This window comes from Danio rerio, chromosome 4 (assembly GCF_049306965.1).
Source record: "Danio rerio strain Tuebingen ecotype United States chromosome 4, GRCz12tu, whole genome shotgun sequence".
Taxonomy (NCBI): Eukaryota; Metazoa; Chordata; class Actinopteri; order Cypriniformes; family Danionidae; genus Danio; species Danio rerio.
The window spans coordinates 33,037,959-33,065,216 of record NC_133179.1 but is presented as its reverse complement, the minus strand read 5'-3'; the positions used below and the strand labels follow the sequence as shown (position 1 = coordinate 33,065,216).

General features: G+C 48.4%; 2 protein-coding genes across 6 annotated transcripts; one reads left to right on the top strand and one right to left on the bottom strand.

Moving 5' to 3' along the window:
• Positions 1-9,071: 9,071 nt before the first annotated feature.
• Positions 9,072-26,989, bottom strand: LOC110439610 (uncharacterized). Of its 4 annotated transcripts, none has more exons than XM_073947846.1 (4): positions 26,950-26,989; positions 26,481-26,662; positions 13,953-14,009; positions 9,072-11,049 (listed from the first exon to the last, which is right to left on the bottom strand). In XM_073947846.1, exons 2-4 carry the CDS (start codon positions 26,563-26,565, stop codon positions 10,142-10,144), a joined length of 1,050 nt encoding a protein of 349 aa, XP_073803947.1. In that variant the 5' UTR covers positions 26,566-26,662; positions 26,950-26,989; the 3' UTR covers positions 9,072-10,141. The 4 variants fall into 4 exon arrangements, with proteins under 4 accessions (XP_073803947.1, XP_073803946.1, XP_073803949.1 ...); XM_073947845.1 differs by having other exon boundaries at positions 26,481-26,639; XM_073947848.1 differs by lacking the exon at positions 13,953-14,009.
• LOC137491197 (uncharacterized) lies at positions 19,067-21,495 on the top strand. Of its 2 annotated transcripts, XM_068220303.2 has the most exons (6): positions 19,067-19,506; positions 19,593-20,063; positions 20,459-20,628; positions 20,715-20,969; positions 21,050-21,289; positions 21,369-21,495. In XM_068220303.2, the coding sequence occupies exons 1-6, from the start codon at positions 19,074-19,076 to the stop codon at positions 21,465-21,467; spliced, it is 1,668 nt and encodes a 555-aa protein (XP_068076404.1). In that variant the 5' UTR covers positions 19,067-19,073; the 3' UTR covers positions 21,468-21,495. The 2 variants fall into 2 exon arrangements, with proteins under 2 accessions (XP_068076404.1, XP_073803631.1); XM_073947530.1 differs by having other exon boundaries at positions 21,050-21,495.
• Positions 26,990-27,258: the final 269 nt, after the last annotated feature.

Here is a 27,258-nt window from a genome sequence, read left to right as displayed (position 1 = left end):
GTGTAATTGGCCAGTGAATGTATTTAGAGAAGACTTTTTCCATCATACCAGAAAGGTTTACCTGCACATTGTGTTTATCATAATCATGGAACAATTTAGCTTTTAAAGCATCTGTAGCTACCTTATTCTTGAAATTTTTGTCTAGTAATTTGTGATTACTTAATTGATTAATTTGGCAATAACGGAGTAACATCAGAATAAGTCTAAGTACTTTGAATTAGGTAAATCAAGGTTATAGGAAAAGCTCTACAGATTTTTAATTACTTTCTTTAAGTACAGTTTACATTAGTGTTCAACAAATCTTGAATGATCCAATAAAATACTTTTACAATCCATGTCAGTAACAAAGAGAATTTCCTTTACAAACCATTCAGTTTTAAATATTGATTTCCTGTTTATCAGTATTGTTCTATTAGTCCACAGAACCGAGCAATGTGGACAAAAGTTGCGTGTGAATATAATTTTCCAGAAGAGTAGTTGACTATGGAATTTAGACAATAAAAGTGGAATTTTCTTAATATCAAAGTCTCATCAGAGTAAAAAATCCAAACCACCAAGGTTCCCAAAAAACAGCCCTTGGTATGTGAAACCACATAGAGTTAATAGAGGTAAAGTTAGTTTTATATTCACACATTCAGACTTTCCCCTTAATAATATAATTTCATGAAAGTATTAATTTGTAGTAACTTGATATGTATTCAAGAGTTCACACTTGTTTGGCATGTTGTCACGGGAGAGAGCCCTAAGCTCATAAGATCCTCAAGGCCTGGACTCCCTTCTGTAAACAGGGCGAGAGGGGAGTTTGAGCTAAGGTAGATCTCGATTAACTCCCCCAACTTGTTTCTGTTCTAATGACAGATATAGGGTTGGCTAAAGGGAGATATAAGGCTTACTAAGAGCTTGACTATGGTGCCAATTTAGAAGGTTCATTTTACATAGGTCATGTGTTTTTGTACTGTTGGAGGAAACTGAGAAAAACTCACACGAGCACAGGGAGAATGAGTAAACTCCACACAAATGTCAATGGTTCAGTAGGGACGTTAACCTGTGACATTCTTGCTGTGAGGCAACAGTGCTAACCACTGGGCCGCTGTGTCGCCTAATCTAGAGAGGGGGAGTAGGGGTGGAAGAGGGATTATTCAAAACGAAGATAAATGGGTTAAGAAACTCTGGTTCCCCTTCGGGGGGAACTCCAGCACTATAAGTGGATTTGATGTTCTAAATCAACAAATGGGAGATTCGGTTCAGAAGCTACTCGTCTGAAAGAGTATTGAACGGGCCAATTAAAAATGAATTGGCAGCGCAAGCCTGCGCAGGTGTACTGCATAGGCTTAATTAACTGAGCATATAAGCACACCTGGCGCCAGCAGACACTATCCTTTTCGCTTCAGAGACTTTTTTTGATCGAGCTTCATGAGGGTTCCTCCTGCTGTCTACAGCCACTTCGAGCGAACGAGTGTCTCCCGGTCCAGAGCGAGTCCACGCAGCGGCAGACGGTCGAGCTGGGTTTCTCCCTTGCCTGGCGTCCCTTTGGGTCCGGTCCTCCAAGAGCGGTGCGTATTGCTGCAAAGCATCCTAAAAGAGCAACACAGTCGTGCAGCACGTCCTTTTCAGGATGGCGCTCCGACTGTGCGTTTCTGGTTGCGGGGGTTTCCTGGCTCTGGATGATGGGCACGATCACTGCATTACATGTTTGGGGGTCCAGCATGTTAATGTGGTGCTCGGGGGCGGTTCATGTCGTCACTGCGATGCCATGACCGTTGCGCAGTTGAGATCGCGGTTAGCTTTCGTAAGAGAGCAAGCCACCCCAGTCGCCCCCTGCTCTGCAGCGGGCGCTCGGGCAGATCTGAGGGCTCCAGCGAGAGATAATCCGCCGCCCAAGGGCTCGCGGACCTCTCGCTCCTCCAAGCGCTCCATCCAAGCTTCGGGTACTGGGAGTGATCCGTCTAATCAGATGGTAGCTCTCACGCTCGCTGACACCGGAGATCAGATGTCCTCCGCGGCATCGGAGGGTGGGCTTTCATTGTCCGACGATGATCCGGACCCGCTCGCCCCCTCTGGGCAAGCGAGCGCCGTCAAAACGGATCCTGAAGCGGACATGTTGGCTGTGCTTTCTCGGGCTGCTTCGGCCGTCGGGTTGGAAATGGTTTATCCCCCAGCCCCGCGGCCGGACCGACTAGATGGGTGTTACGTAGAGGATCAAAAGGCGAAGCCTTCGAAGCCTCTCGTCCCCTTCTTCCCGGAAGTGCACAGTAGGCTCACGCAGTCCTGGAGGGCACCTTTCTCTGCCCGCGCTGCGTCCGCCTCCGCCCTTACCACCCTGGATAGTGAAGCTGCCAGGGGGTATGAGGCGATCCCGCAGGTGGAGCGCGCCATTGCGGTCAATCTTTGTCCGCGTGACGCCCCCGCTTTGCGCGGTCCGCCCCGTCTCCCGTCCAAAGCCTGTAGGTTATCTGCCTCCCTCGGAGCTAGAGCTTACAAGGCTGCGGGCCAGGCAGCTTCCCCCTTGCACGCGATGGCCACCTACCAGCGCTACCAAGCGCAGGCGCTGGCTGAGCTGCACAAGGGTGGGTCTAACCCAGGCTTGTTACACGAGCTGCACACGGCGACCGACTATGCTCTCCGGACCACTAAGTCCGCCGCGTGCGCACTGGGGAAGACGATGTCCACACTTGTGGTCCAGGAACGCCACCTCTGGCTAACCCTGGCAGATATGCGCGATGTTGACAAAGTTCGCTTTCTTGACGCGCCCATATCCCAGGCTGGCCTGTTCGGCGACACCGTCGGTGAATTCACCCAGGAGTTCAAGGCGGTGAAGGAGCAGTCGGATGCGATGGGCAATGTCATCTATCGGCGGGGCCGTAAGCCCGCTCCATCCCCGGCCGAGCCATCCACCTCCGCTGCTCCTCGCCGAGGGCCCCACCCCCGGCTCCGGCGAAGCGGGCACGTTGAGCACGCCGAAAGCCGGTAGCCCCTCCTGCCCAGGGCGCCGCTAAGTCCGGTAAACGGACCGCGAAGCGTCCCTGAGACAGGCCATCCGGAGAAGAGGAGACTTGCTCTTTCCCCGCTGGAGGGCGGGGCCCATATTCCAACGGTACTTTTCAGTGCCACCAAAGTTTCGATCAAAGAGCATTTTCTCCCTTCCCCGGATGTGACAGCTCAAGCCCTGCCAGTCTGGGACGCGCTGCCTCTCAGCTCGCAGGGTTGCATGCTACGCCAGCGGCTCTCGGGCGCTGGGGGGATGGTCTCCTTTCTCCCAGCCCCCAAGCCCCCTCTCAGGAGTCAGGGTGCGGAGCCAGAGCGAATCGCTCTCCTCCAGCTCTTCTGCGGGACCCTCGCGCTCCCCGGATCAGCACACCCGCTCCGCGCTGCCTCTCCGCGGGTAGGTCAACGATTGCTGCGATGAAGTCATTAGCGAGGGCTCTGCCTGCCTGGTTAGCGCGGACCAGCCCCTCGCGGTGGCTCATACGCACGATTAGACTCGGCTACGAACTACAGTTCTTCAAACGGCCTCCCAGGTTCACGGGCGTGTATTTCACCAGGGTCAATCCCCTGTCCGCCCCTGTCTTGCGAGAGGAGATTGCTGCCCTCCTGGCGAAGGGTGCAATCGAGCCGGTACCTCCAGCCGAGATGGAGAGCGGGTTTTACAGCCCGTACTTCATCGTACCCAAAAAGAGCGGTGGGTCACGGCCAATCCTAGATCTGCGCGTTTTGAATCGCTGCCTTCACAAGCTGTTGTTCAGAATGCTTACACAGAGGCACATCCTCCGATGCGTTCGTCCTCAGGATTGGTTTGCAGCCATAGACCTGAAGGACACGTATTTTCATGTCTCCATTCTTCCACGCCACCGTCAGTTTCTGCGGTTTGCGTTCGAAGGTCGAGCATGGCAGTACAAGGTCCTCCCCTTCGGGCTCTCTCTGTCTCCGCGGGTCTTCACCAAACTCGCGGAGGGTGCCCTAGCGCCTCTGCGGCTTGCGGGTATCCGCATACTCAATTATCTTGACGACTGGCTGATTTTAGCCCACTCTCGGGAGCAATTGACTGCGCACAGAGACGAGGTGCTCCGGCATCTCCGCCTATTGGGGTTGCAGGTCAACTGGGAAAAGAGCAAACTCGCCCCGGTGCAAAGGATCTCTTTTCTCGGGATGGAGCTGGACTCGGTCACCATGGTAGCGCGCCTCTCCAGAGAGCGTGCTCGCCTGCTGCTGAACTGTCTGAGGGAGCTCGACAGCAAGTTAGTGGTCCCACTGAAATATTTTCAGAGGCTCCTGGGGCATATGGCTTCCGCTGCGGCTGTCACGCCGCTCGGATTGCTCCATATGAGACCACTTCAGCACTGGCTTCAAGATCGAGTTCTGAGACGCGCATGGCATGCGGGCACACACCGAGTCTCTGTTACTGCGCTGTGTCGCCGCACCCTCAGCCCCTGGAACGACCCCTCGTTCCTGCAGGCCGGTGTGCCTCTGGGACAGGCGTCCAGTCATGTTGTTGTTTCGACAAATGCTTCCAGCACAGGCTGAGGAGCCGTGTGTCGCGGGCATGCAGCTGCGGGCCTGTGGGTAGGTGCCCAGCTGCATTGCCATATCAATCGCCTAGAGCTGTTGGCAGTGTTCCTTGCTCTCTGCCGTTTTTCTCCGGTGCTGGAGCAGCAACACGTGCTGGTCAGGACGGACAGTACGGCGGCGGCGGTGTATATCAACCGCATGGGGGGTATGCGCTCTCGCCGCATGTCTCAGCTCGCCCGCCGTCTGCTCCTCTGGAGTCGCTGCGCGCCATTCACATCCCAGGTATGCTCAACCGTGCAGCCGATGTGCTCTCACGGCAGCAGATTCACTCTGGAGAATGGAGTCTCCACCCCGAGTCTGTCCAGCTGATATGGGCGCGATTCGGGGAGGCCCCGATTGATCTGTTTGCTTCCCCCGAGAACGCTCATTGCCAGTTGTTTTACTCCCTGACCGAGGGCTCTCTCGGCACGGATGCACTGGCCCACAGCTGGCCTCGGGGCATACGCAAGTATGCATTTCCCCCAGTGAGCCTGATCGCGCAGTTAATGTGCAAGGTCAGGGAGGACGAGGAACAGGTTCTGTTAGTTGCGCCCCTCTGGCCCAACCGGACCTGGATATCAGAGCTCTCCCTCCTCGCGACGGCCCTCCCATGGCAGATCCCTTTGAGAGAGGACCTACTTTCTCAGGGACAAGGCACCGTCTGGCACCCTCGTCCCGATCTCTGGAACCTCCACGTGTGGTCCATAGATGCGAGGAAGACTTAGGTAACCTGCCGCCCGCGGTGGTTGATACCATCACTCAGGCTAGAGCCCCCTCTACGAGGCGCACCTACGCCCTGAAGTGGAGTCTATTCACTGAGTGGTGTGTCTCTCGCAGAGAAGACCCCCGATCTTGCCAGATCAGTGTTGTGCTCTCTTTCCTTCAAGAGAAGCTGGACAGTAGGCTGTCGCCCTCCACTCTTAAGGTTTACGTTGCCGCCATCTCCGCTCACCATGACGCGGTGGCTGGCGGCACCGTGGGAAAGCATAACCTCATCATCCGGTTCCTCAGAGGCGCTAGGCGAATTAATCCAACTCGCCCCCCTCTCAGGCCCTCTTGGGATCTCGCCCTCGTTCTCACTAGCCTGCGATTTGATCCCTTCGAGCCACTCGATACAGTATCTTTAAGATTTCTGTCCCTGAAGACAGCTCTGCTGGTCGTGTTGGCCTCTATTAAGAGGGTCGGGGACCTGGAGGCATTTTCGGTCAGTGACTCGTGCCTGGAATTCGGGCCGGAATTTTCTCATGTTATCCTGAGACCCCGCCCGGGTTATGTGCCCAAAGTTCCTACCAATTCCCTTTAGAGATCAGGTGGTAACCCTGCAAGCGCTGCCCCCGGAGGAGGCAGACCCAGCCCTGTCCTTACTTTGTCCAGTTCGCGCTCTGCGCATTTATGTGGACCGTACTCAGAACTTTAGATCTTCTGAGCAGCTCTTTGTCTGTTATGGCGGACGGCAGCAGGGAAGTGCCGTGTCTAAACAACGTTTATCCCACTGGATTGTGGAGGCCATTTCATGTGAGGTCAGCCGCGCCCCCCGGGAGTGCGTGCGCACTCCACTCGGAGCGTTGCATCCTCTTGGGCGTGTGCGCGCGGCGCTTCTTTAACAGACATTTGTAGAGCTGCGGGCTGGGCGACATCCAACACATTTGCAAGGTTTTATAATCTGCGAGTGGAGCCGGTTTCCTCAAGGGTGTTAGGGACCTTTGGTGATTGAGGAAACAACTCGGTGGGTATTGTAGCACGCTTGCGGTGCCTTTTTTCCCTAACACGGAAAGATGTGCACCCTCCTGTCTGTCAGTAAAGTTCCCCATTCGGTGAGCCCTGCAGATTTCTCCGAGGCCCCCAGCACTGACTCAGCGGAGGAGTCACTCGCTGGCCCACTACGTTAGGTCTGCCCGCTGGTCAGCCCGCGTTTTTGGGTACAGGTGCCTGCTATGGCCGATCCCCGCTGGTGATCCCCATATGCTTTTCCGCCACGGTCAAGTTCCCCCCCCCCTGGGTGGACCCGTGCTTTCCCTATCCGCTAACCACCTTCTTATGCGCACTCCCCCTTTTCAGGGTTAGTCCATATGTAATTCCATTTGTCTCGATATTAGGTGCGGATGGTCTCCGCAGCGTCCTCCCTACTGGGATGGCACTCTTCCCAACGTACTGTCGTATATTCCTAGAATTATCTAGACGCTAGCGACTCCCAAAAAAATATACCTATTCCGTAAAGCTTCTTTGAAGTGGGGATAAGTTAGGGCCAAGGGCACGTTGGAGGACCGCGCCTCCCATGATTTGGGTGTGTCACGCTTGCCTGACTGCCCTCTCATGGTGGGTGTTGGTAAGGTGCAGTCATTATGGCGCTTTCAATGGGCTCCCATACGTGGATTAAGAACATCAAATCCACTTATAGTGCTGGAGTTCCCCCCGAAGGGGAACGTTCGAGGTTACTAAAGTAACCCTTCGTTCCCCGAGGAGGGGAACGGAAGCACTATACTCCGTCGCCATAATGACTGTCCCTTAACTGTTAAAAGTCTCTTCAGCTTAAAAAGGATAGCGTCTGCTGGCGCCAGGTGTGCTTATATGCTCAGTTAATTGGCGATGCAGCACACCTGCGCAGGCTTACGCTGCCAATTCATTGCTTCATTGGCCCGTTCAATACTCTTTCAGACGAGTAGCTTCTGAACCGAATCTCCCATACGTGGATTTAGAACATCAAATCCACTTATAGTGTTTCCGTTCCCCTCCTCGGGGAACGAAGGGTTACTTTAGTAACCTTGAACGTTCTCTTTCATCTAAAGGCTGTTTATACTTCTGCTTCAAACACCGGCGTAGGCTACGGCGCTGACGCATAGCCCTTCGCCGTGGCCATCACTGACATGCACCTCTCAAAAACTGTAACTACACGTCGCAACAACGTGTAGCGCAAGCTCTGCGATTGGTCGGCTTGCTAGCGCAGACGAATCGCGCGAGCGATTGTTTATAAGTGTGGAGTCCCGTGAAGGAGCTCCGGATGGAAAGTTTTGTTTTGTGTTTACCTCATGGTTAAAGTTGTTGCACGTCCGCCGGTTCCTGCCACAAAATGAGCGAGTTTGAGTCACTTGTACATCCAGGAAGTGTTCAGAATAGCAAAACGGAAGCGAAGAAATTCGACACAGAGGAACATTTACACCTCACTGCCCACTAGCGTTTCGGAAGTGTTAATGCAGACCAACAGAGACAGCGCGCAGAAGTATAAATGCACAGCGGCGCGCGTTGCCTGCGCCGTGAGTTGTGCCGGTCACTTGACGTAGAAGTATAAACCAGGCTTAATGCAGATTGAATGGTTTAAAATAATTAAATCGGAATAATTTAATCAAGATTGTAAACTAGCCTTGCTTGCCAAAACATATTTTTAAAGCTCACAATCACATTGTAGGCTGCTTTCTCATTTATGAAACGCATTGCAAAAAATTGTTATCTGATGTGGGATCAGGGTGGGCCAAGCTTCTGATTGGGTGGGCCAGGCCCATATAGAAAAATAAAAACATAAAAATGAGATATAGTATATAATCCCAAATCTTATGTTTGAAAATGTTGGTGGTATAGAGTTTCTTTTAAAGTGTGACTTTGAGATTAATAAACTCATATTAGGTTTCAAAACTTTTTTATTTAAACAATTATATATATATATATATATATATATATATATATATATATATATATATATATATATATTTTTTTTTTTTTTTTTACAGACAGCACACAATATAATCTATCAGTGCACATGAGCAGTACAATATGTAATGCATATAAATAATAATTTGAATCAACAGATAACTGAAGTCCTTCAGTAGTCTGTTGAGTACTGGAATTAGCATGTAAGCTAACAAGTTACTCATTTTCTCATTCAAAATAGTGACACTGGGTTTCCCATACACCGATTTATTTGTAGTAATGTGGGAGTTTTCACATGAACATATCTTTAAAGGCAACTAGTTGTCTACAGAGAGTTGAATTGTCTTCATTAAGAAAACTTGTTTCTTTTCTCATATTAGAGTTTATCAAGTCAAAATGTCACAATCTGAACCAATTCTGATCTGTCGTAACTGACAAATGGCATTGTGTAGTCTGAACAGGACTACAGGGAGTCTGCATCAGTCAGTCAATGTCATTGCCTTATGGCAGGTTCACACCACACAAGTTTAGCCGGACTTTCATTCAGCAGCAAGTTTTATGAAATTGCAGACAAAAGCCTAAAATTGGAGGCAAATGGCTGTTTGTTCATGCGAGTGACAAACAATGTGAATGATCAAAAACACAATCTAGAGGTGTAGGACAGTGTTCCCTGCATCTCCCCAAACATTTTCTCCTCACTATTCTTCTAATTTTCATTTCAGTGCAGACCATTTGATTAAAGTGTGCAATGTGCATAAATATTGTTATCGGTTCAAGTTGAAACACATTGTCAGATTTTGCTGTATTTGGCTAAGCAATTCTTGGGTGACTCACCACTGTATAGATGACTCTAATACATCAAATAAGTAAGCTGACCAAAGTTCTTTCATGGAGAAGACTTTATTGAAGACAATGAATAGTGCAGTTCCTCGGCAGTGATGTTAACTCGTCCGTCTTAAAGTAACTTAACCCAAAGTACTGTCTTTGAGAGAATACTTAATATCAAAGGATGTAACCCCCCGGAGAATACCCAACTGCTTTGGTTGGGTCACAACTCTTGAGTTCCTGTAGGTCATTTGATTCACACCTTTTCAGATCCAGATACTTGTTTGCATATGAAACAAGCCACACAATCTATCAACATATAGTTATTTTGCAATTCTTGCAGTGCGGCAGCAACTCAGATCTACACTACAATCTGATCTGACCCCTGAACTATAAAACAGCTGTCAAAATCTTCACCCCTTTTCAATAATTGTGTTTAAATCTTAAGGTGTTCAAAGAGTTTAATTTTCAGTAACTTGATATGTATTCAAGAGTTCACACTTGTTCCGCGAGAGAGCTCTAAGCTCTTTGGATCCTCGAGCCCTGGGCTCCCTTCTGTAAACAGGGCGAGAGGGGAGTTTGAACTCAGGAAGATCTCGATGAACTTCCCCGACTTGTTTCTGTTCTAATGACAGATATAGGGATGGCTAAAGGGAGATATATGGCTTCTAAGAGCTCGACCGTGGTGCCAATTTAGAATGTTCAGTTTACCAAGGTCATGTGTTTTGGGATTGTGGGGAGAACCCGGGAGAAACCCACACGCTCGGTGAATGAGCAAAACTCCACACAAATGTCAACTGTTTCAGTGGGGACTTTAACCTGTGGCATTCTTGCTTTTAAGCAACAGTGCTAACGACGGGGCCACAATGTTGCCCAATCTAGAAAGGAGGGGGAGTGGGGAAAATTCTCCAGACGAAGATAACAGAGGTAAGAATCTCTTGTTATTTATAGGGAGTCAGGAATCATCTGATTTGTGAATCGTGTTAGCTAATGCTAGACCAGTCGTGAACAATAATAAGCATGTGATCCTCTCAAAAGTAGTTTATAAATAAACTTCACTTGAATGAATAGCCAGACTACATGAAAAAGCTGCCGTTTTGGATATACCCGCGTTTCTGTGGACAAGGCCTCATTTTTGAGGACTCTGCTCTCCATTGTGAAGCTTCATGTGAGTGTTGAGGTTTCTTTTACTTGTTAAGCTCTTTCCACATTCACCGCATATAAAACGATTCTCTCCTGAGTGAGTCTTCATGTGTTGCTTTATAGCGTCTTTGCGTGTGAGACTCTTTCCACACTGATCACATGTGAACATTATGGTTCCAGTGTGACCATCTATGTGGTTCATGAGACTAGCTTTGGTTGTGAAGCTCTTTCCACACTGAGAACATGCAAACGGTTTCTCTCCGCTGTGACTTATCATGTGGTGTTTGAGTGTGCTTTTATATGGGAAACTTTTACCACACTCTGTGCATGTGTAAGGTTTCTCTCCAGTGTGAATCCTCATGTGGATGTAAAGGTCTTGTTTTCGAGCCAAACTTTTCCCACACTGTGTGCAAGTAAATATTTTTCCTCCATTGTGAGTTCTAATGTGGTCTTTAAGGTTGCCACTTTGCTTAAAACTCTTTCCACACTGTTGGCATGTGTAAGGCCTCTCTCCAGTGTGAATTCTTTTGTGCACTGCAAAGTTTCCTGCATGATAAAAGCTTTGTTCACACTGTTGGCATGTGTACGGCTTCTCTCCAGTGTGAATTCTCATGTGGGTTTTGAAGCTTTGTTTATGACCAAAACTCTTTCCACACTGTTCGCAAGTGTAAGGTTTCTCCCTAGTGTGAACTCTCATGTAAACATCAAAGTTTGGCTTTTGACTGGAACTCTTTCTACACTGTTTACTGCTGAAATTACACTTAGATTTGGATTTCTGAGGTCTTCTGCATGAAGTCTTTTCAGTCAGTGTGCGTTTTTCATCAGCCGTTATTTCTTGGTGTTGCTCTTCCATTTTATTCCATTGACGAGTTTCTTCTTTCAGCACCGTCAGGTCTGAAAAAAAAGAAAAGTGAACTTTAGTATGAAGGCACAAAGCAACAAGCATGAAATTGATGTTTCACCCAAAAATTAAAATGACCTAACCCAGTGGTCACCAAACTTGTTCCCGGAGGGCTGGTGTCCTACAGATTTTAGCTCCAACCCTAATCAAACACACCTGAACAAGCTAATCAAGGTCTTACGAGGTATACTTGAAACATCCAGACAGGTGTGTTAAGGCAAGATGGAGCTAAACCCTGCAGTGACACTGGCCCTCCAGGACCAGGATTGGGGACCCCTGCTTTAGATGTATAATTACGCATTAACTTAAGCAGCTATGTTTTCCCACGCTAACTGTTTTTGTTTCCTGATGCAGCTGTGTTGCTTTTTAAAACTTATCAAGTTTCCCTGCTTCCATTCATGGTTAAAATTCTGGAAAAAGTCGTGTTCAATCAAGTCCTAAGCTGCGTCCCAAATCGCATACTTATGCACTATTCTACGCCATTTTGTAGTATAAATAGTGTAAGTAGTGTGTTCACACTGAAAACTCTTAAAATAATAAGTGCACTTTAATTACCCGGATGATGCACTCATTCAGTCGCTAAAATGAAGTGTGGAATGATGGACACTTCACACACTCAACGACCGCAGGTTTGCTTACGTAGCGGAAGGGGCGGAGCTATCGGACGCACATGTTGGATAACTTTATTTATTTTGGATGGAGAAAGCAAAATTCTCCTACGAGAGTGATTATATCGCCTCCCGATGGTGAATGCGGCAATACTCACGATAGGTATTATTTGATAATTCGGTCGTTTATTTCACTGATTTGGCAACTGTCAAACGTCATCAGGGAAACGGTTTGAATTTCCGTTTAGTAAAAATACATTAGTGTGCCATTTGGGACAACACTACATACATGTACTATCCTGTTGAGTGTGTAAGTGCATAAGTACATAGTGCATGAGTGCATAGTGTATAGTGTGCCATTTGGGACGCAGCTCTAGACTTTCTCACTCAAAACAACCTCATGACAACAAGCAATCTGGCTTTAAGAAAGGCCATTTAACTGAGACTGCCCTGCTCTCGGTCATGGAGGATCTCAGGCTGGCTAAAGCAGACTCTAAAGAGAGGTAACTTTAACTCAGAGTCAGTTACCATGGTAATCAGTCCTCAACTTGCTGGATTTGTCAGCTGCTTTTGACACTGTAAACCACCCAATCCTGCTATCTACGCTTGAGTCACTAGGTGTTGCAGGCACGGTTATTCAGTGGTTCAGATCTTACCTCTAACAGGTCATTCAGGGTGTCTTGGGGAGGAGAGGTGTCCAACCTACAGCATCTAAACACTGGGGTACCACAAGGCTCTGTTCTTGGGCCACTTCTCTTCTCCATCTACATGACATCTTTGGGATTAGTCATCCAGAAACATAGATTCTACTACCACTGCTATGCTGATGATACCCAGCTATACTTCTCTTTTCACGCTGATGATCCCTCGGTTCCGGCTCGTATTTCAGCCTGCCTGTCAGACATTTCACACTGGATGAAAGATCATCATCTTAAGCTTAACCTCACAAAAACAGAAATGCATGAAGTTTCTGCCAACCCGACTCCACATCACAACTTTTCAATCCAGATGGATGAGGCAACTATTAATGCATCCAAAATGGTGAAAAGCCTTGGAGTATCGATTGATGACCAACTAAACTTCTCTGACCTAGAGAAGTTTAGAACTGCTCTAGAACTGCTCGATCGTGCAGATTCGCACTCTACAACATCAGAAAGATCCGACCCTTCCTATCTGAACATGCAGCTCAAGTCCTAGTTCAAGCTCTTGTTCTTTCCAGACTGGACTATAGCAACTCTCTCCTAGCGGGGCTTCCAGCTAACTTTATAAAACCTTTTCAGATGCTTCAGAACGCAGCAGCACGAGTGTTTTTTCATGAACCTAAAAGAGCACATGTCACTCTGCCACTCATCCGTTTGCACTGGCTGCCAGTTGCTGCTCGCATCAAATTCAAAGCTCTGATGTTTGCTTACAAAGCGATTTCTGGCTTCGCCCCATCTTATCTGCTCTCACTTCTGCAGATCTATGTGCCCTCCAGAAACTTGCTCTGTGAATGAACGTTGCCTCGTGGTTCCATCCCAAAGAGGGAAGAAAACGCTTTCCCGAACGCTCGCGCTCAATCTGCCCAGTTGGTGGAATGAACTCCTTAACTGCATCAGAACGGCAGAGTCTTTAAAAAGTGAATAAAACTCAACTATTTAGTCTCCACTTTCCTTACTAAATGCAACTCCCTCTCTGACTCCTCCACTAACTACAAAAAAAAAAAAAAATATATATATATATATATATATATATATATATATATATATATATATATATATATATATATATATACACACACACACACACATACACATGGGCGTAAATCTGATTAAACAGTAGGGGGGGACAATAAATATAAAATTTCTTCCGAGCATTTTTTTGAAGGGGACACAAATAATAAAGCCGAATTTTACTAATAAAGATATGTCCCTGCAGTTAAAAATGGTTTAATTATAATTATTATTATAGCATGGAGACTTCATCGTTATGAATATTGTCTTAAGTTTTTCTCAGGTTCAATGACACCAAATTTTTCTTTATAACTATTTATTGCATTGTTTGTTGTGTTTTTTACAATCAATAGAATGGCTCCTGAAGCAGAATAAATGCAGGAAAAGACATTTTCCATACTCATATTAACTAATTTAATTTTAAAACGTTAAAATAACCCAATCATATTGTAAATCAGTGAGCCTTTGAAATCTGCTTAACAGCCACAACTCAGAAAACATTAACAAAAAAAATAAATAATTTTCACCCCCCAAAAGAATTGTCATTATCCCTTCAATAAAGCACAACACCCTTACCTGACACTGTACATCTGACTGACCCTGCCTGTTCCTCAATATTTTTTTTTCCTTTGTCTGTGATTTATAATGTGACATTAGTATTTTCATAAACACTCATTCTTAAAGCCAAATTGCTTAATATGTGAAGTTTTTGTACTTTGCGTTTAGCTGCACAAAAAAAAAATATAATGTCCATTTTCTCTGTCATTTTATCCAATACATGACACTGCCAGGCAAGTTTATTTATGCTGTAGCACATTTTAGACACAATAGCAATTCAAAGTGCTTTACATAAAGAATGCAAAACTATCATAAAAATAATCACAACAACAAAAACAAAGAATTAAAACAGAGAGAACAGAATAGAAACTGATTATACAAAAATACAGTGGGGTTAGTGTGCACAGTGTAGCAGTGCTCATTTGGCAAATACACAACTAATAATATGCAAATTGTGGTTGTTAATGTTAGGTTAACATTATGCTAAGTCGTCACAAATGAAACAATGCATGGGAAACGGCTTTAGCATTAGCAAAAAGCTAACGCTAAGTAGATAAGTAATTTTAAACGCTAATTCAGCAGATTCATGGACAGTTACATCCTTAATCAGCTTTTTTTTGTCGCAACTAATTTATGAAAGAGTCTGTATTAACTACATTGAGAAAGTAAAAAAAAATCATTTTGAAAACGAAATGCATTGATTTTATTTTTTTGCTGTTTGAAACAACTAACACTCATTTGGGGGATGGTAGGTCTCTAGCGGGGGGGGTCTTTGGAACGACCGCTGGCAAACGCTATGGATGAGCTCACCGGGGGCGTTGGTTGGACCAGGGGGAGAGCCCACCAAGCCATGCCCGGATAGAGACCACTCTCTCCGGCATGACCCGCGCCTGGAGGGGGGGTAGCGCGTCCCTGGGTTTCGCTGACCTGCCGTCGAGTTTTCGATAACAGACTCAAATGAAGGACTTAGTGCAATTTTCGATTTCGCGGTTGAACGAACCAGGGGTCTAACGAGGGCCCCGTTGCCCCAAAACAAGCGTTCAAACCCGGGCAAACCAGGTGGGCGCTGCTGCCCTGGTCCTACCAAGGACCCAGGCCTCTTGGCCAGCAAAGCTAACCCAAAACAAGCGTTCAAATCCGGGCAAACCAAGTGCGCACTGCTGCCCTGGTCCTTCCAAGGATCCAGGCCTCTTGGCCAGCAAAGCTAACCCAAAACAAGCGTTCAAATCCGGGCAAACCAAGTGCGCACTGCTGCCCTGGTCCTTCCAAGGACCCAGGCCTCGTTGGCCAGCAAAGCTAACCCAAAACAAGCGTTCAAATCCGGGCAAACCAAGTGCGCACTGCTGCCCTGGTCCTTCCAAGGATCCAGGCCTCTTGGCCAGCAAAGCTAACCCAAAACAAGCGTTCAAATCCGGGCAAACCAAGTGCGCACTGCTGCCCTGGTCCTTCCAAGGATCCAGGCCTCTTGGCCAGCAAAGCTAACCCAAAACAAGCGTTCAAATCCGGGCAAACCAAGTGCGCACTGCTGCCCTGGTCCTTCCAAGGATCCAGGCCTCTTGGCCAGCAAAGCTAACCCAAAACAAGCGTTCAAATCCAGGCAAACCAAGTGCGCACTGCTGCCCTGGTCCTTCCAAGGATCCAGGCCTCGTTGGCCAGCAAAGCTAACCTAAAACAATCGTTCAAATCCGGGCAAACCAAGTGCGCACTGCTGCCCTGGTCCTTCCAAGGATCCAGGCCTCTTGGCCAGCAAAGCTAACCCAAAACAAGCGTTCAAACCCGGGCAAACCAGGTGGGCGGTGCTGCCCTGGTCCTTCCAAGGATCCAGGCCTCTTGGCCAGCAAAGCTAACCCAAAACAAGCGTTCAAATCCGGGCAAACCAAGTGCGCACTGCTGCCCTGGTCCTTCCAAGGATCCAGGCCTCTTGGCCAGCAAAGCTAACCCAAAACAAGCGTTCAAACCCGGGCAAGGCCAGTGGTCTGAACACCATGGGAGTCAGGGGGTCCACGGGAGTCAAGGGTCCATGTCTGAGCTGCTAACCCGTCTCCCAGCGTCCGTCACCCCGCAGCAAACATAAGACCCCATCGCTGACGGAGGCTAGAACGACGTGCGGCTGGTGCCCCATACACGAGCCCAGGGCCGGTGGTGACCCATTCAAAAACCCAAAGACCGATTGGGTCACCAGCGGTACGTCTTGGCCAGTTGGGTCACCAGCAGCACGTCTGTCTGATCCATGCGGTTTGGAGGAGTTAGTGTCCCCGGGCTTAATAGTGGGGTGCCCGGGCACGGCTGGTGATTAGGTGCAAATCTGGAGGGTCCTTTGGAACCAGCGCTTGCCGCCGGAGGGTGTGTGTACCTCGGGCAGAGCGCGCAGGGCACAGGCCCCCCCCACCGCTGGATCTCAGAGGCCCCAGGCCAGGGAGAGGGGCTGGGCTCGCTCCCCAAGAAGGGTGTGTGTACCTCGGGCAGAGCGCGCAGGGCACAGGCCCCCCCCACCGCTGGATCTCAGAGGCCCCAGGCCAGGGAGAGGGGCTGGGCTCGCTCCCCAAGAAGGGTGTGTGTACCTCGGGCAGAGCGCGCAGGGCACAGGCCCCCCCCACCGCTGGATCTCAGAGGCCCCAGGCCAGGGAGAGGGGCTGGGCTCGCTCCCCAAGAAGGGTGTGTGTACCTCGGGCAGAGCGCGCAGGGCACAGGCCCCCCCACCGCTGGATCTCAGAGGCCCCAGGCCAGGGAGAGGGGCTGGGCTCGCTCCCCAAGAAGGGTGTGTGTACCTCGGGCAGAGCGCGCAGGGCACAGGCCCCCCCCACCGCTGGATCTCAGAGGCCCCAGGCCAGGGAGAGGGGCTGGGCTCGCTCCCCAAGAAGGGTGTGTGTACCTCGGGCAGAGCGCGCAGGGCACAGGCCCCCCCCACCGCTGGATCTCAGAGGCCCCAGGCCAGGGAGAGGGGCTGGGCTCGCTCCCCAAGAAGGGTGTGTGTACCTCGGGCAGAGCGCGCAGGGCACAGGCCCCCCCACCGCTGGATCTCAGAGGGCCCCAGGCCAGAGAGAGGGGCTGGGCTCGCTCCCCAAGAAGGGTGTGTGTACCTCGGGCAGAGCGCGCAGGGCACAGGCCCCCCCCACCGCTGGATCTCAGAGGCCCCAGGCCAGGGAGAGGGGCTGGGCTCGCTCCCCAAGAAGGGTGTGTGTACCTCGGGCAGAGCGCGCAGGGCACAGGCCCCCCCACCGCTGGATCTCAGAGGCCCCAGGCCAGGGAGAGGGGCTGGGCTCGCTCCCCAAGAAGGGTGTGTGTACCTCGCGCAGAGCGCGCAGGGCACAGGCCCCCCCACCGCTGGATCTCAGAGGCCCCAGGCCAGGGAGAGGGGCTGGGCTCGCTCCCCAAGAAGGGTGTGTGTACCTCGGGCAGAGCGCGCAGGGCACAGGCCCCCCCCACCGCTGGATCTGAGGCCCCAGGCCAGGGAGAGGGGCTGGGCTCGCTCCCCAAGAAGGGTGTGTGTACCTCGGGCAGAGCGCGCAGGGCACAGGCCCCCCCACCGCTGGATCTCAGAGGCCCCAGGCCAGGGAGAGGGGCTGGGCTCGCTCCCCAAGAAGGGTGTGTGTACCTCGGGCAGAGCGCGCAGGGCACAGGCCCCCCCCACCGCTGGATCTCAGAGGCCCCAGGCCAGGGAGAGGGGCTGGGCTCGCTCCCCAAGAAGGGTGTGTGTACCTCGGGCAGAGCGCGCAGGGCACAGGCCCCCCCACCGCTGGATCTCAGAGGCCCCAGGCCAGGGAGAGGGGCTGGGCTCGCTCCCCAAGAAGGGTGTGTGTACCTCGGGCAGAGCGCGCAGGGCACAGGCCCCCCCCACCGCTGGATCTCAGAGGCCCCATCAATGGTTCACCAGCGGCTCCATCAATGGTTCACCAGCGGCACATCTTTACGCATCTAGCATCAAAGGTCCAACAGGAATACGTTATGCCTAGCGCTCACCGGGGCGTTGGTTAGACCCAGGCCCGAGCCCACCAAACCATGCCCGACGGGAGACCACCCTTCCCGGCCTGCTTGTCGGGACGTCCCGCGCCTGGAGGTTTTTGCCGGACACCCACAATCTCTGACCTGCCATCAGGTTTTCGGGGAAGGCGAAGAAATATGGACTTAGTCTCTGACAGTCCAGTCGCCAGACCCCACGGTGACTGATCGATAGGAGCTAGTGTGGCGCCCCAGGGGCTAGGCCCCCACCCAGGCCCCCCAAAGCACCAATGGGGTCGGCCTCTATGGGTGTGGCAGATCCTCCCCGTCCTGGGCGCTCTATCAGGGAGGCGTGGGGGTGTCCCTCCGCACACAGCGCCCCCCCTTCCCGCCCCGATCTGTGGGTAAAGGACCCAGATGGCCCGTCTGGCTAAATGACCCAGAGCTTGTCTGCTGCTCAGCCCGCCCGCCAGCCCGCCCCCCTGGACTCCGTTTCCCCCGCGCCGATACTCGGCCCGTGCCCACGCCCCACGCCCCTCGCCCTGCGAGGGCTGGGGGATGTTCGGTGGGTTCGGTCGAGTCACCCGGCGTGGTGAATCGAGGCCCCAGGGGCAGCGTAGGGAACGAGCTGGTGTGGGCTTCGATTCTACCCCCCGCCCGAGTGTGTGCGTCTGCATCCCGTCCGTCCGCCCGCAACGCCGCCCACCCCCTGGGTTTATCCTTGCTGGCTCCCAGCTGACCCCCACCCCGCCTACCCTGCTCCCGGGGGGAGTGAGGGTGGTTGGTTGGGAGGGGAAGCTAGTGGACTCCGGCGAGGTGAAACGTGCCAGGGTCAGTGGTGCCGGGGTTACGGGCTGTCTGGACCCCCCTTTCGATGGTTGGTGCGTATCCCATGTTGGTTGTAGCAGGTCACAAAAGCTCCCGCGGCTGGCGCGTGTGGAGCTGTCCCCCCCCCGATGGGGCTCAAACAATCAATCCCCTTTTTGGGGTGGAAAAAGTGAACGTGAATGGCTGTGGAAAAGCTCCCGCTGGCCAGAACAGCAAAATGAAGGGGGGATAGGGAGTGAGGTGGGACACCCCTTCCCCAACTCGAGTCGTGACAAGAGAGAGAGGTGTCGAACCGCTGACCGGGGCAACGATGAAGGGGCGGTGGGGTGAATTGTTTAACGGGACACCCCCTCTGGTTCCTTTGAAAAGGCTATGGGGAGGGCGAAACGCCGGAAAGTAGCTCGGGAGTTGCAGTGGCTGCGGTCCACCCAGCCTGCAATCCCCGTCGTGTCCCAGCTAGCATCGTCCTCCGAGGGGGAGCGGGACTCGGAGGACCCAGAGGCCGGCCGCCCGTGCGCCGACCGCGGCTGCAGGCGCGCCACCGAGCGCATACAGGCTCAGCTCACGGACCTGGGGAAACAGGTTACCAAGATGCGGTCCACCCTGCTCCAAATCACACGCCTCTACCGGGAGCTAAGGAAGGGAGAAGGGGGGAGAAGGAGGAGGAAGAGGGCCAGGAGAACCAGGTCGCCTCCTGCACCACCGCCTCCCGGGCGAGGGGCAGCCGGAGGTCCGACGCCCCCCGAGCCTCCGGAGGCTTTGGAACCCACTGCCTACCCGTTCCCGGACCACGTCCCCGCGCTGAGTTGAGTATATTTCAGGCACGTCACTGTCGCTCTGCTGGGTGTGTGGCTTCGGGGAAGTTGACTCTTGGTTGTGCTCGTTCCACAGACCTTCTCTTGGGGGAGTTCGAAGGGTACCAACTGGGCAGCGAGCCCACCCCCCGCCTGCGGAACAACGTCACTTCGAAGCTGGGGAGAATCAAAGCCTTCCTTGGTTACATGGCCAGGGGCACCGCGGAGCCAGGGGACTTCCTTTTCCTCAACCAACCAGCCCGAATCCGAGCGTGGGCCGCCCGGCTAGGTCAGACGCGCATGGCCGAGCCCACCAGGCAGCACTACCTGAAGAACGTGGCTCAGTTCCTAGACTACCTCTCGGAGACGCCGCCGGCCGCCTGTCAGCTCTCCAGCACGGCTCTGGTTCTGATTCGAAGGGAGGTCAGAGCCCTCATCCGCGGCATACGCCGGCGTGTCGTCGTGCACGAGGTAAGGACCAAGCAGGCGAAGGAAAGCCGACTGATCCCCAAGGCCAGCCTGGTGCGCTGTCACCGGACCGCTGGGAGGAAAATTCCCGCCCTGCTAGGTAAGCAAGCCCTTCCGCCGTTCCAGCGATTCCCCCATTTCGTTCTTCCGGGGCACCAACAGCCCTTGGTTCATCCAGCCACGTCTGTCTGCCCCTCTCCCCCGCGAATGGGACTCATTCGGGGGGGGAGGGGGGCAGACCGACGTGGCTGGATGAACCAACAGCTGCTGGTGGCCCGGAGAGGAATTGTGCGTTTCTTCTTCAGGGGCACCAGCAGTCCATGAACTGCTGGTGCCCCTGAAGAAGAAACGCACAATTCCTCTCCGGGCCACCAGCAGCTGTTGTTTGAGCTGCTGGCGCCCCGGAGAACAAGTCACCAGCAGCCAAGAGCTGTTGGTGACCCAGAAAGGAAATAGAACCGTCGGTGGTCTAATCTGTCTAATGTCCTTCACCAGATAGCCTCGAATCCAACCCAAGCACTAGGCAACAGTGGCGCTTCTATGGCTTTCTGACTGGCTACCTAACCTCCATCTCTGGGCACCGCTGTGGAGTCTTCCAGAATCTCACAATCCAGGAGGTTGAAGAGGCCTCCAGAAGCCCCGACGAGTCTGCTTATGTCATTAACGTGAGTATGGCGCAAGTAAGGTGGGGGTCACCAGTAGCATGCTCTCTCACTCACTCACTCACTCACTGCTTGTTCTCTGATGGCAGATTACCACTCACAAAACAAACAGAGCCTTTGGGGCGGCTCAGCTGTCCCTAAACAGGGAGGAATACAGCTGGTTCCGCAGGTTTTTGGCGCTGCGGGCTGGTCTCCCCGGAGGGAGCCAGGCTACCTATTTCTTTTTCACTTCCAGAGCCAGTCCTTGTCGGACCCTGAACAAGTACTTTCAGTCTGCTTGGCTCAGTATGGGCCTTCCAGGCAAACCCACCTTTACTGACGTACGCACTGCGATCGCGACCCATGTGAGTAGGCATTGTGACGCCCCTGTAACTACCAGCGGCGGCTTCGATCCTAATCAAGCTTCTGTCTCTCTCCGACGCAGGCAAAGAATGCACACTCTTCAGAGGATCGCCGCAAGGTGGCGCAATTCATGTGCCATGACACTTCAACCTCAGATAAGTTCTACGCACTTCACCTCGGACCTCTCCAAGCACGCGAGCGCCGCAGACTCTTTGAAAGGGCCCTGGTGGAGGAGGAGGAGGAGGAGGATGGGGAGGCAGCGGGCACTGAAAGCCCCCCGCGGAAAGGGCGCAAGAGGACAGAGACTTCCGTCTCTCCCCTGGTAAAAATCACATTCTCTTTGGCGTGGACAGCAGAACGTGTGGCATTGGCTAACTGCCCTTTATGTGTCTCTTTTCCAGGAGGGAACCAGCAGGAGGACGCTGCCATGGCGCCCTGCCAGGGGGAAAAGCCAGGGCGCTCGCCCGCTCGAACAAACAGAAGACTCTGAATCGTCCTGAATAAATATTGTACAACTTAACGGTCAAATGGTGTTCAGTGTCTTCATTATTCCTTTTATTTATTATCTGTGTGGTAAAAGTAAATTCAGTGGGGACAAAAATGAGCCCTGTCTTCTTAGTTCAACGCTGTATGCCTGCTGCGTCCAGGTCCTGCCTTGGCTACGTTCCGATTGGGACAGATTAGCCCTAACTTGTGTGTTAAAAGTGACACGTGGGATGCCCTCGTCCAGGTTCTGCCTTGGCTACGTTCCAATTGGGACAAACTATCCCTGCCTTGAGTGTTAAAAGTGACTCGCGGGACGCCCCCGTCCAGGTTCAGCCTTGGTTGATAGCTCATAGGGAGAATGAATCCCTTTTGCAGCACAAGGGGGTGATGGGCTGGACAAATCTGTCCAGGTCTGCAAATGCTTTGAACGCCCAGAAGGCCTTGAGTCCAATTCTGTATATTAGCAAGCTTCTCCCGGGACAGCTCGGTCCTTAGAGATGCATGAATAGGTCAGGACAGGGCAGCTGTGGAGTGGAGGTTAACTTTATGGAGGAGAATCGCTTTAAGGTGGGTTAAAAACCCCCATCAAAGGAAGGGGAGGGGGAACTCAACTGTTTCTGAATGCATTTTAAATGATAAATGCGGTTTTCTTTCTTTCAATTATTTTAGCTATATATACATACATTTTTCACAATTGAGGTTTGATTTTTAATATTAATATTTATATTGAGACGACCCTCAGATGGGAGGGGACATGTCCCCCCGTCCCCCCCGGGATTTACGCCCATATATATATATATATATATATATATATATATATATATATATATATTACTAATGCTTTCCTTCTTAGACTTTACACACCTGAAACTTGCCTACAGCACTTATTCATTGTTGCTCTTATAGTTGAGTAAATTGTTTCCTTGTCCTCATTTGTAAGTATGTAAATATAAAATATATGGTCATATTTGCTATTATTTTGCATGAGCACATCAAGTTCAGCTGGAGAAAGAAATGCTGATGTCTTTTTTCAGATGTTGCCATGGTCACTCGTAATATCTGCGCTCAATTGTTATTGCATTTTTATATTCATGGTGTGCGCGCTTAACTCTGAGCTGGGCTACACAAAGTTGATTGACCCAACTCAGATCAGCTATACTGAAACCGAAAACTCTTGAGTTTTTAATCTCTTGGTAAATCAACTCTGAGTTAAAGTTTAAACTCTGAGTTGGTTGAACCACCTTACTGAAACAGGCCCCTGATCTCATTTGCTCTTGTTTTAGAACTTCAGTTGCCTATTAGAGAAATACCAGGAATAATAAACGGCTATTTGGTCTACAAACAAGTGTGTTCATGACTATACATACAAAGAAAATTAATAAAATGAGAAAATATGACTTTGCAACATCAAGCAGCATTAGGCATGGGCCAGTATAAGATTCTGACAGTATAATAACCTTAAATTAAAAATATCACAGTTTCACTGTATTGCGATTACTGCCCTGATATATATATATATATATATATATATATATATATATATATATATATATATATATATATATATATATATATGTAGCAGATGTTATGCATTAAGCATTTGTGTACGCCCATCAATAACTGGGCGTTGTTAAGAGGTGTATGAAAGCCCATCTGAGAATAGTGGAAGTTGTACCATCGTCCAGCTGACTCGCTGTGGTGGGTGTGTCGCTGCCGTGCGTCTAGTATGTAGCAGCTGTTTAAGCCCTTTTTGCTTTCGTTTTAAAGTGTGTTTTGGTTTTAATTTAGTTTTTTTCCTCTGGAAGGCTGGTGTCTGTTCGGCTGTTGTTGCACTGTAGAGTGGCTGCTGTGGGGCATCGTGAGCTTTATGAAATTGAGTTTCATGTTGCTGAACTTTCCCTCGTGATGTTTGTTGACATTTCTGCGCTCCCGTGACTGCTGTCTTCCTGGTCGGTAAGTAGAGCGCTACCACTCATACAGTTTGTGCATATCGAACAACTAGAAATAGAAACTAATTTTTATATCTTTTAATTAGTTATTAGTACGGACACCTTGCTCTACCGGAGGGATGACTGGCATCTTGTGTAGTGGTATGTGAAACCCCTGTAATCCACTGTATTTGGAAGGTATGTCGATTGATTGTGCTCTGTTTTATCATAGATTGCACTGCGGCTTGAGCGTCTCCTGCTCTTGATATGCTGGATGCTGCTGTTTTGTTTCTAGTTTTGTTTTGTTTTCAGTTGTTATGTTTCTAGTTTTTTGTTCTATTTGTGTTTTTGAGTTGTTTCTTTGATTTTTGTTTTGCTGCTTTTGTATCAGTGTTTTGCTTTTTTGCATATTTGTCCTCTTTGATCTTTGTTTCTTTTGCATTTTTACAAAAATAGGAAACATAAAATAAGTGTGTGGTCTCAAGGACTGCTTTGCTTTGCTACAATCGCTGCATTTGTGGTGCTTTGTCCTGTTCTAACATTGCGACCTTGTGCTTTACACTGTTTGATTAGCAGGGGTCTGTCACCTCCGTGCCCCCCTGAGTGGCTGGTAGCTGCTATCAGGTAGTCTCTCATTTTGATGCCTCTGTGAGCCCATTTAATATATGTGCTTGTTTTATATCCTTAATGTTTTGCCATTTTTCTAATTGTGGTTTTTCTTCTTTCCCTAGGGCCTGGGGGTGTCTAGTACGGGCTGTCGGGCCGCTGTGTGGCGTGACTCTTTACTATTATTTAGTCTTTTGCCCACTTGTGTGCATTGAAGTTGTTTTGAATCTAAAAGTGTGCACGTGTGAATCTGTGGGTCATTTTTGGCCCAGTGCCTAGCCTGCCCGACTGTGGTAAGCCTCTGGTTGGATGAGGATTTTTTTTTTTTGTAATTGCCTCCTCTAGTGCCTCTTTAAAAAGAGTTCATGTGCCTGTCTTTTTAATATTTGTGTTCCAAAAATAATTGAATTGTAATAAAAGAAACCCTTTTCTTCTATATCCACGTCTAATTGTCTTTGTCAGAAGTATGAACCTGTATTTTATGTCCCAGGTAATGTACTGGGTGGCTTAGTAGAGCTCTAATTGCAATAGTTTGTGTTAATTTGGCTTTAGTGTGCCGGTTATTGTATTGGTCTTGCGACCAACAAAAAGCCTTATCCCCCTGCGCGCCACAAATATTTTAAATGTCGAGGTAAAAAACCAAAACAAAACAAAAAATTCCCTTTTGAACTCAAATTTTTATTTGAGAACCTTTTAAAGTATTTTGGAGCAGTAAACATGTCAGGCAAGATTATTCTGATTAATCATTGACTTCTGCTGTCTTCATTAGTTTCAGAAACACAGATTTCTTTACGATTTAAAACGGCATCTATGGATATTTTCTGCTGGAGATACTGTTGTCCTGAAAAACTTAAAACATAAAAACCCTACATATACAGTAGGAATGAATTAGCAGAACATTTTGGCGGTTTTATACCTTGAAAACAGATATCGTCCCATGCCTAAGCAGCATAACACGGTTTTTAGGATCTAAAAATGAATTATTTAAATCTTCTTTAAGTCCCAAGCTAAAAGATTTCAATGTCTGCAGGTACACAAAGAATATGGTCAATATTTTGATGAACTTTACACTCAAATGTTTGCATGTCATCAGCACGCTGTAATCCATTTCTTAATCAGCAAAAGTCATTTTTAGACTAGTTTGTTGGCCAGTTGTAGTCAGTGCAATGCTAAACGTTATTGTTCCTCTATAATTTGTTTTTTACTCACTTCGTCCCACAACAACATTATATAGTTTATAATACTGTACAATGTTTTATAATAATTATTCACTTTAGTGTCCATTTCATTCTGCATGTTTAAAATTGGGGGCAATGACATTTTCTGACATACTTTAAACCAGGGTTTCTACAGGTGTCACCAAGTTATTTTTAAGACTTTAAAGACATTTTTTAAACCATTATGAATGAAATTTTAGACTTGTGAAGGGCTAAAGGCTATGGAATTTTTCAAATGGCCCAGATGAAAAATATTTGTATTTGTCCTATCAAAAAACATTATAATTTAATACATTTAATAATAAACGAATATTAAAATTTTTTGAATATTTTAGAAATTTCTTAGCAAAATATTTTAAATATTGTGTAAATACAAGCAAGCCTTACTTGTATCCATACACTTTTTTCCAACATAAACTTTGAAAAAATAATAAAAAAATGAACAAATATTTTAAACGTTTTAAAAACTATAATAAACTAAATCTATGCACAACAAACTGTCCAGGTAGATGTCCTCAGCAGTAAATACATGGAGCACGTTTAAACAAATGTTATTGTAAGGAAAATAATGAAACCATTATGATGAATAGAGTTAAAATGACCTTTTTGAATTAAGTTGAAAAGTTTTATTGAGATGGATTGTTGGTGATTGTTTGGGTTTTGGCCAGATTAAGTCGAAAAACATGAACAAAGGAAAATGAAGATTTGTTTAAAAAAAAAGATTCAAGACCTACAACACAATATTTCAGTAAATTTAAGACGTTTTAAAGCCTAAAATTTAGATTTTGGAATTTACAACATTTTTTAACTCGCGGAAATCCTTGTTTATACACTAACCCTGGTAATTAGTTATTATAATAATGATGTAATTCTAACTCGGATACTATCTGTGAGAACTAGTAACAATGAAAAGTACTAAGCCAACACTATCACTGTAATAGCAGATATCTTCTATGAGAATACTTTTTAATTTAATGTTTTTTATATATTTTAGTGCCAGTGCTCAAGAACTCTTTACAAACAGTGGGGGTACAAGAAAAGCAATAACTACTAATTAAGAAGGTAGAAGACTAATACTACATAAAATGATGACAAAAGACCTGGGGACAAGTAACAAGAAAGAAACTCATTACTGTCTTTTAAAGAGTGCTTATGTTAGGAGAACTAGGCAGCACACTCAGGGCTGCAAGATGGATTTAATTTAGTATTCTTATAATTAAAATATATCTAAATGATGATCAAATGACTGAGTTGGTCTTTGAGAATGAAAACCAACCTGTTTGTTCCTGCAGATCTTCCTGTTTGACTGTGAATGCTTCTTCAATCTTCACATCTTCACTCTCCTCTTTAATAAACGCCATCTTTATAACAGTGTGGAGATCAGTCGCTTCAGCAGGAGTTTTTCTCTGCGTTTGGACACTTTATCCTGTTTAAACTGAACAAAACAATAAAAATGTTCTGTTTAAAAAAAAAGAACAGAAACAAAATAACTCCAACACTTGCTTCAACAGTTTCTTTATATGAGTAATTACCAAAAATAAATTAGGTAAAAGGTCTCATTAAAACACTTATTACACACTTTTCTGTCAATAGCCTGTAAATACTGAGAATAAAATAGTACTAGATTGTATAAAGGGTTAAAATAATATTTCCAACAGCAGGAACATAATTTAGCATCGTATAAAAAACCTAAAACTTTAGCATTTTAAATCCGTTTATACCTGTAAACGTTTTAAAGCACAAACCTTTCTCTAGTTGAATCACAACGCTGAAGCAGCGCCGCCTGATGACGTCAAACGCCGCGCCAAAATAAAAGTCTTTTTAAAAGCTTTTTGTTTAGCTTTTTTCCATTTACTGTTGCAGTCATGACTTATTGATTTCTCCCATGTTTTTTACTTTACACTATTTCTCGCGCGCTCTCTCTCACAAACCTTTAATCTATACATTTTAAGACAATTTTAAGAATATTTTTAATCCTGTTCATGATGACTTGCATGTCTACAACACATTACTTTCTAATATCTGAGACCAAATCTCATCCTCATAATTATGGC